The sequence below is a fragment of the Orycteropus afer genome, unplaced genomic scaffold (assembly GCF_000298275.1).
Source record: "Orycteropus afer afer isolate SDZICR_OR568_19922 unplaced genomic scaffold, OryAfe1.0 scaffold00238, whole genome shotgun sequence".
NCBI lineage: Eukaryota > Metazoa > Chordata > Mammalia > Tubulidentata > Orycteropodidae > Orycteropus > Orycteropus afer.
In genome coordinates, this window is record NW_006921825.1 from 2,565,716 (window position 1) to 2,575,021 (window position 9,306).

Below are 9,306 nucleotides of genomic sequence, written 5' to 3' on the forward strand. Positions count from 1 at the left end.
AAAAAAAAAAAAATTAATGCTTCCAGCTTTAAGTCACTGTAGAAAATCAAATATAAAGGAAATATCTTGGGAAACCTTCCTACATATTCATCATCTTTGCAAACCAAGTCTTGAATTTTATAAGTAGAAAAAATATTAAATAAACTAGATGAAAATTACACTGAATTTCATTTAAAAGAGTTCAAATCAGCTAACTTGAATTTGTTCCTGAAACATCTCTTCAGTAGTTCTTATGTTTTAAATATACAGTGAAACCTGTGAGAACTGGAACTTGACAGACTGCCTTGTTTTTCCAGGGCTTGCAAATTTTCCACCTTTGACAGGGTGCAGTCTTACACTTTTCTATCACTCTCTATTAGCAGAAAATATTTGAGTTTTCCTTCTGTGGCAAGTTTCTGCCTTATACAGGCTCTGGCTTTTGCAGGTTTTACTGTATATTGCTTATCCACAAAGAAAATATGAATATTTTAAAATAGTGTTATAAAAGCAATAAAATTAAAACAATTTGAACTTGCCTTTTGTAATCTAGGAGAATTGAACCCTATGCAACATGCAACAACATTAACAAAAAAGTGTATTTACCATCAGCTGAAAATTTGTCAATAGCTTGGGTCAAAGTGAGGAAGTTGCCTGTGGATTTTGACATCTGAAATGGAAAACCAATGATCGGGCATTAATAAGAATATATATAAACAAAGTAATCATATCAGCCAAACCAAATTAACTGGGTTGGCCATGATTACACAAAGATAGAAAGGAATTAGAAACACAGAAAGGGAACAATACCTTACACTAATTTTACAGAGGCAAAAACTGAACCTCATCAAACAAAGTAACTTATGCAAGTCACTCAGCTAGTCAGTGTGAACTGGGATAGGATCTCTGCTCTGATGCTCAGACTACTATTCTTTCCATTAGTGCCACTGGTAGTTAGCATAGACAAGTAAAATGACTCTACTATAACTCTGGGACCCTTCAGTTGGTCACAAAGATAAGTTTTATAACAATTAGAGTCATGAAGACATACAATAAACTAGCTCATGAGATTCAAATTAGGATTTGAGAGAATCTCCTGTCCTTGTTGTTATTAAGTGCTGTCACATTGGCTCTAACACATAGTGACCTTATGTACAACAGAATGAAACACTGCCCAGTCCTGCGCCAGCCTCCCAATCCTTGCTATACCTGAGCCCATCCATCATGGCAGCCACTGTGCCAATCCAACGCATTGAGGGCCTTCCCCTTTTCACAATAATCTGTTGCTCAAGTTGCATCCTCCATAAGAGAAGTACATCTAAGGAGGCATTGTTCATAGCCTCCAAATCTTTACCATTTTAAGCTTTTGTATGTCTTTATCATAGCTTCTCTGATGCCTGAGAAAGGTGATTATTAAACCAATTTTCCACTACATGGTAATAAAGTCTCTTACGCTAATAAAATCAGCATAGTGTAACAATGTTCAGACAGGTCAAAGAAAATAACATGTTCCAATAAGATTAAAATATGTATTATTTCACTTTCACTTACAAAGAAAAAATGGGTTTGAGAATCAAAAGTTCTTATTGATCTAACAAATTCTAAAATAGCCCATGCTACTAAACAGGAGTTTTGTTCAGTCTAATATACTAATAACAGAGTATCTTAAATTTTTATTACCTTTCAGTATTAGGGCACTATCTAAATCTAATGTTTCTTGCTACAATTCATATCTGCTATTTGTTTAAATTTATAATTATTTTAATTGTGCCACAGATACTTATTTAGCAACAATATTCTTTTACCACTAATATGCCATTGGTTATATCAAAATTTATTGGTTATAACAAATCCAAACTGTTGTAATTGTTATTAATGAGAAATAAAAAGTATATTGCAACTTTTTTTTCACTTGAGGAGACCATATGAATTTAGATCACCTGACTTTAGAAGCCATTTGAAGAGGAGAGTTGATGCACAATGACCAAAGACCAGAAAAGCCGTGGGATATCATCAATGATGTGATACATGAAGGAAACAAAAGGTCATAAGACAGGAAAGCAAGAAAAGGCCCAAACGGATGTCAGAAGAAACTGAAACTTGCTATTAAATGGCGAATACTATAGCAAATGGAAGAAATGATAAAGTAACAGAGCTGAAAAGAAGATTTCAAAGGGCAGCTTGAGAAGACAAAGTAAAGTATAATAATGACACATGTAAAAACCTCGAGTTAGAAAATCAAAAGAGAAGAACACACTCAGCATTTCTCAAGCTGGAAGAAATGAAGAAAAAATTCAAGCCTTGAGTTGCAATATTGTAGGACCAAATGCACAAAATATTTTTTGATGCAGAAAGCATCAAAAGAAGATGGAGGAATACAGAGTCACAGTAGTAAAAACAATTGGTTGAGCAATTGGTTGATGTTCAACCATTTCAGGAGGTAGCATGTGATCAAGATGCAATGATACTGAAGAAAGATGTCCAAGCTGTACTGAAGGAACTGGTGAAAAACAAGACTTCAGGAATTGACAGAATATCAAGTAAGATATTTCAACTAAGGAATGCAGAGCTAGAGACTCACTCACTCATTTATGCCAATAAATTTGGAAGACAAGTACCTGCCCAGCCAACTAAAAGAGATCCATATTTGTGCCCATTCCAAAGAAAGGTGATCCAACGGAATGCAGAAATTATCGAATAATGTCATGTTGTTGTTGTTGTTGTGTGCCATTGAGTCAGACCCGACTCATAGCAACCCCTCCTTGGGTTTCCGAGGCAGTATCACTACGGAAGTAGATTGCCCCACCTTCCTTCCAAGGAGTGGCTGGTGGGTTTGAACCGCCAGCCTTCTGGTTAGCAGTGAAGTGCTTTAGGCACTACACTACCAGAGCTCCCAAGTTATGTCATATACAAGTAAAATTTTGCTGAAAATAATTCAAAACAGTTGCAGCAGTACATAGACGGGGAACTGCCACAAATTCAAGCCCAATTCAGAAAATGCTATGGAATAAAGGATATCATTGCTGATGTCAGATGGATCTTAGCTGAAAACAAAGAAAACCAGAAAGATGTTTATCTGTGTTTTATTGCCTATGCAAAAGAATTGAACTGTGTGGATAACAAATTATGGATAACACTGAGAAGAATGGGAATTCCAGAATACTTCATTGTGCTCATAAGGAACCTGTACATAAACCAAGAGGCAGTCATTCGAACAGAACAAAGGGATACTGCGTGATTTAAAATCAGGAAGGGTGTGTGTCATGGTTGTATCCTTTCACCATACTTATTCAATCTGTATGCTGTGCAAATAATCTGCGAAATTGGACTACATGAAGAAGAACGTGGCATCAGGATCAGAGGAAGACTCATTAACAATCTGAAATACACAGATGACACAACCTTGCTTGCTGAAGGTGACCTGAAACACCTACTGATGAAGATCACAGACTATCACCTTTGTATGGATTATACCTCAACATAAAGAAAATAAAAATTGTCACAACTGGACCAATAAGCAACATCCTGATAAATGGAGAAAAGACTGAAGTTGTCAAGGATTTACTTTTACTTAGATCCATAATCAATGTCCATGGAAGCAGCAGTCAAGAAACAAAACAACGTTTTGCACTGGGCAAATGTGCTGCAAAAGACCTCTTTAAAGTGTTAAGGAGCAAAGGTACCACTCTGAAAACTAAGGTGCACCTGACCAAAGCCATGGTATTTTCAAGTCTCATTTGCATGTGAGAGCTGGACAATGAATAAAGAAGACTGCAGAAGAATTGATGCATTTGAGTTGTGCTGTTAGTAAAGAGTATTATATGTACTATGGACTGCTAGAAAAACAAACAAATTTATCTTGGAGGAAGTATAGCCAGAATGCTTCTTAGAGACGAGACAGGCTGGACTTTACCTTTCATTCTTTGTCATGTTGTCAGAAGAGACCATTCCCTGGAGAAGGGTATCATGCTTGGTAAAGCACAGGGTCAGCAAAAAAGGGTAAGATCCTCAACAAGATAGACTGACACAGTTGTTGTGACAATGGGCTCAAGCATGGGAACAAGTGTCAGGATGGCATAGGACCAGGCACCATGTCATTCTGTTATACACAAGATCACAATGAATTGGAACCAATTTGATGGCACCCAACAACCACCACCACCACCTTTTTCTAATTTGCACAAAGGCATCACAGAAGGAAGTAGGGGCTTTATCTGTGAAGAAGTGTGCAGAACTTCCTGTTGAAAAAACTGATTAATGCAACAGAACACTGTGTAGTCTATAAAAACCACATGTATTATTAGTAGCAATAGTAGCAATAGTAGTAATACAGAGAAGAATAGTTTACTGCCAGTCAAGATGCATCAGATGATACTCCAAACTCCAAAATTCTATTATTCTACTAATTTACTGACTAATCCAAGTATTTAATTAAAAAAAAAAAACATTTTCTGTATCTAATGTGAAAGATCTTCTGAGGTCACAAAGCTAGGACAAGCTAGGATCTTAATGTCTGCTGTCCCTGTCTCCTCTCTCTAGCAGTCATAACTGAAGTCACCTTTTGTGACACTAAATAGATCCCCAATCATCCTCTCAAGTACTACTACTCTACTACACAATTTCTACTTCACTAGTTAAATTTTAAATATAAAAATTTACGCTGCTTGTCCTAAACATTTTAAGTGACACATGCTTAATTCTGTTTAATTTGAATAATTTCTAAACTTAAAAAATAGATTAAAGAAAAAAAAATATGTCTTCCTAAATCCGAAAACCCTTCCGTAGAATTTTAAATCTTCAATGGAGGCAATAGCCTTACCTTCTCAGAGTTGAGGAGGAGATGTCCATTTGCTCTCACAGCTTCAGGCCACTTGTCACTTTACAGGTAAATGTTTAAAGAGAGAAAATAAAACTTAAAGATTATGGTTTAGGCTTAACATTGTTTTTTAGATAAATGCTAACAGCAATAGTTTGTTAAGATGAATGTACTAGGATTTACTGCAATTCTGTTTGTAATATAAAACAAAGGGAAAGATCAAAGTGTCTGTGGTGGTTGTTTGTCTATCAACTTAGCTGGTGGCTGGGCAGCCAGTGGTAGTTATTCCCCATGATGGCAATCAACTCCATGGTGGGATCTACCACAAGCAGCTGAGTAGCTGCCTTAGGGAATGTGGTCTGCTTCCTGTATATAAGCAGAAGCCTTGGGAAATGGTCTCCAGCCTATGGCACGAATGGACCCTACATATACCCATGTCGTTGTTCAGCAGCCTGCCATGCTCTGCCGACTTTGGGACTTAAATGTGCTTTAATTAATGGCCTGCCGTGTGGTTTGGTAACATCGGGTCTGTGCCTTTTTATTTGTCAACCTTGGGCTTGTTAGACTCAGCAGCCAGTAGCTGTCTGAGTGAAGAGATGCCTCTAGCTTCAGTGGGCCGGGAGCAAGAGGCAAAGCTGAAGGCCAAGGTTGAGGGGCTTTCACATAGCCCCTAGAGCCTGGCACTTTGAACTTGGACTTAAGGCCTCCGAACTGTAAGAGAATAAACTCCTGTTTGTTAAGGCCATCCCATTTGTGGTATATTACTGTCAGAGCGGCATTAGGTAATCATAACATTGTCCATTAACAAATGACTAATTATATAAACTACAGTACAAGCATATAATGAAATATTGTGTAGGATATGTGCATGTATGAAATATGCATGTATGGATATGAAAAGATCTTTAAAACTGATTATTAAGTTAAAAAAGCAAGATATAATGTATACAATATGGCACTTTCGTATAAGTAAATAAAGATACATGATGCTGAATATGCATGCTTATTGTTTTTCCAGAACAAATCACAAGAAACTGTAACAGAAATGAGCTTTGGAAAACACAGTGGTATGGGAGCAAGGGTAAAAGTTCATTTTTAATTTTTTCATCTTTCTGTACAGTGTGAATTTTCAAATTAGGTACACGTCATTCATTCACTCATTTTAGCAATGGTGTTTTGGAACCAAAATGTCTGGGCCTGCCATGGTATTGCCATTTACTAGCTAGTAACCCTAAGTGGAGTTACTTGACCCAAGTTTCCTTGTCTGTAAAACGAGGATACTATAGTCCTTCCTCCAAAAGTTGTAGTGAAAATTAAGTGAGCTACTAAAAACATTTAGAACAGTGTTTGGCATTAGCACTTGATATGTTATATCAAGATAATACTAATTAGCACTTGATATCTTATATCAAGATAAGATAATTACTTATCTGTAATTTTTAAAACCTAATAAATGCCACAAATTTGGTGCAGAGGGATAAAAACTCAACTATTTTAGCTACAGGTACTTCTGAGATACCCAACTTCTCTAAAAATAGATTTTAAACAACAGAGAAAAATAATTATATGACAAGTAATGTTAAGAACCACATTAGATTTATTTTATCTTACTTTTATTTTTGAGGGAAAATATGTAATCACATTCTAAACTCAAAGTTACATGAGAATATTTGGATTTTATGATATGAAATCTGAACAGAGGGAATGGTTTGTTTCTTCAGCTATTTGAGTGACTGGAAGAAAAAGCACAGACATATGTCTGGGTCGGGGGGAAGTGGATGGAAGGATTATTCTTGAACACAAAGAGTATAACAGGATTATTCCTGTTATACACAAATGGATTCTAATCAGAACATTGCTACCATCTACTGCAATAATCTTGGGAGTCCCTGGGAAACAGTTTCTTCAGCTCTAAAGAAAAAATTCATTTTAATTTTAACATTCCAGAATCTGCCTTAAATTGCCTATATACCTATATCTAACAAACTAAATGAGTCATGTGACAGGTCAAATGAACAACTGGCAGACCATCAGTGCATCTGAAATGTGACATGTTTGGCGGCCCTAGGTAGGTATGAGGATTTCTAGATATAACAAATACAAGAAGACATGCTTTCTGCTTTAATACACATTTAATATAACAAAAAAGAACATAACTGGCAAATGTAACTATACCCTCCGCATAACTTATTAGATATTTGAAGGCACAAGACACCCTTATTGACGAATAAATCTAGTGCACGTCTATTTGAGCACTCACCTTTGTTCCGGCCACATTGCCACATGATTATAAAGGTAGTATGAAAGATGATTTGGAACAAGATCCTTGCCAGAGACTCGAAGATCCACAGGATACCAGAACTCAAACTCCTGCTTTAACTGATCTAATTTTTCCTTTGGGATCTGAGTCTTAGGAAATGGAGCCTCCTTGAAGAAAATATAATCCCAAACTTCCTTAGTCATTTGTTGCGGTCTGTATTAAAAATAAAACAAATAAAATACATAATTTCTTTGAAATAACCAATATTTTAACCTAACCATGAATTAGGAAACTTAATATAGTTATGGGACCAAATAAGGACAACAGGCTCCCATAAGAATGATGAAGAACAGATTACAACAATAAAGGAGGGACTATTTATTAATTTTTCTAAGTTCAATAGAAAAAATTAAAACACAACATGATAAACTTCTGCTAAATGAACTCATGCAAACTAAATATACACAGGGAAAAGTTCAATACGTAAATCAAAAGATCACAACTCTTGCTAACAAATTATGTTCCTTTTGCTTGTCTATTTACCAACCTGATGCCCAGTGGAGACTCTCCTTGTCCACGTAAGTTACCACCCTGCAACAGGTGTGCAACTGTGTAAAATGCCATGTAAATAGTGGAATCAGAAAGCGATTCAATCAGCCACTGCTCATCCCAAGGCAGGCGAGTACCTGCAAGATAAAGAGAAGTAAAATAATGCATAAGGAACCTAAGAGACACTTCATCTTTAGAATCCCCATTTTCAAGAACAGGACTAAAGCATCTAGAAAGCTACTTAGTTAGAAATTTCTTAATTTCTGCTTCAATTATTAATAAAAACAAAATGTACTTTAGCACCTTTCTATAAAAAGGCCATGGCATAAAAGCTACATGAGTTAGGAAAAGCATACTTCTACCACCAGCTAGATGGTAGGGGACCACATCCCAGTCTCCCTCACCCTCTAACCAAAATCTCTCACCTCCAACTCAGAAAATACTTGAAGAGATGAAAGAAAGGTAAAATGTAAATTTGATGTATAACCAGCAAAAGTAATCCAACTGGAAAAATTTGAACTCTGCCTACCTAAACCATAAGTTCTTGAGCAAGCATGTTCTTGCAGCCAATCTAAGGTAGCTTCAAAATTCTTCCTGGTCTCTTCACAGAATCTACAGAGAGTAAAAGATAAAGCACCTCTCTTTACATTTACCACCTTTTATGTTTCACATCTCCTTTCTCCTCCCTCATAAAGTTCACCAATCTTACGTTTCCAGATTGTTCAAGCACTGAGATGTCTGCTTTTTCCAGTTTTCTTCTCCATAATCCAAGTACCTGTGAGTGGACAAATTAATTGAAAAAATCAAAGAGATGAACAAAGAAACTGAAGGAAATGTCTTCTTACTATGAGACTAACCATTGGTCACACAGGGCCACGACGCATTCATCTGAAGACCGGGACATCACTTGTCTCTCTGGTTCCATATAAATAAATGCATCCCCCTAAAGGGAAGTAAATACATATCAGATTTGTAACAAGTCAACTTCCATTTCTCAAAAATGATCAAAAAAAATTCTTCTAAAAAATGGTGTATCACCAATAACCAAATTACCACATTTTCACTGTACCTTCTCTCTTCACAGTGTGGAAGTCATCTGACTTTCCTTCTATATAACAATTGCTTTTGAAAAAGCATGCATTTTCCCTAACAATAGATTATTCCTGCTCAATGAAAAATAAAGGACATTTAGTAGTTTCTAACCCTACAGCCTGAGGGTTAGATTAACTAAGGCAACTTTTTATCCTTATTATAAAAATATATGTTAAAAAAATAATTTAAAAAATTATGCATGGAAGAAATGCTTTTAATAATCCTAGGTAAGTATACAAATATTAAAATGGAATAGCTGAACAACATATGAACATATTTAATGTCAATGAACTGTACATGTGAAGATCACTGAAATGGCAAATGATTTCTTAGATATATTATTTACCACAATAAATAAAAAAATTAAACATGGAAAATCATATTTTGTATTCGTTTATGTTTTAAATCTCTGTTTATACTGTCATGAAAAATTCCAACTAGAATATTGACCATGACTTTACTTTTTATTAAATACAAATATCTCTTCATGTGTTTTGTTTTGGTTCCAAAAGTATTTGGATATGAGCATTTTCAAAAATAAAATGCAAAGATGGCGGACTAGGCAGAAAGATTGCACAGACCCTCTTCAACAAAGAAAAGGGAAACCAATTAA

The 9,306-nt window shown here is 35.7% G+C and overlaps 1 protein-coding gene across 1 annotated transcript in view; it reads right to left on the reverse strand.

The window, feature by feature from the left end:
* Nucleotides 1-9,306, reverse strand: part of LARS1 (leucyl-tRNA synthetase 1) — a 107,604-nt gene that overhangs the window by 43,986 nt on the left and 54,312 nt on the right. The window contains exons 15-21 of the mRNA XM_007949112.2: nucleotides 8,459-8,544; nucleotides 8,311-8,376; nucleotides 8,131-8,213; nucleotides 7,600-7,738; nucleotides 7,053-7,265; nucleotides 4,796-4,853; nucleotides 583-646 (exon numbers count right to left, since the gene is read on the reverse strand). Of these exons, the coding sequence (XP_007947303.1) occupies nucleotides 583-646; nucleotides 4,796-4,853; nucleotides 7,053-7,265; nucleotides 7,600-7,738; nucleotides 8,131-8,213; nucleotides 8,311-8,376; nucleotides 8,459-8,544 (709 nt within the window). The remainder of the gene's footprint in view (nucleotides 1-582; nucleotides 647-4,795; nucleotides 4,854-7,052; nucleotides 7,266-7,599; nucleotides 7,739-8,130; nucleotides 8,214-8,310; nucleotides 8,377-8,458; nucleotides 8,545-9,306) is intronic.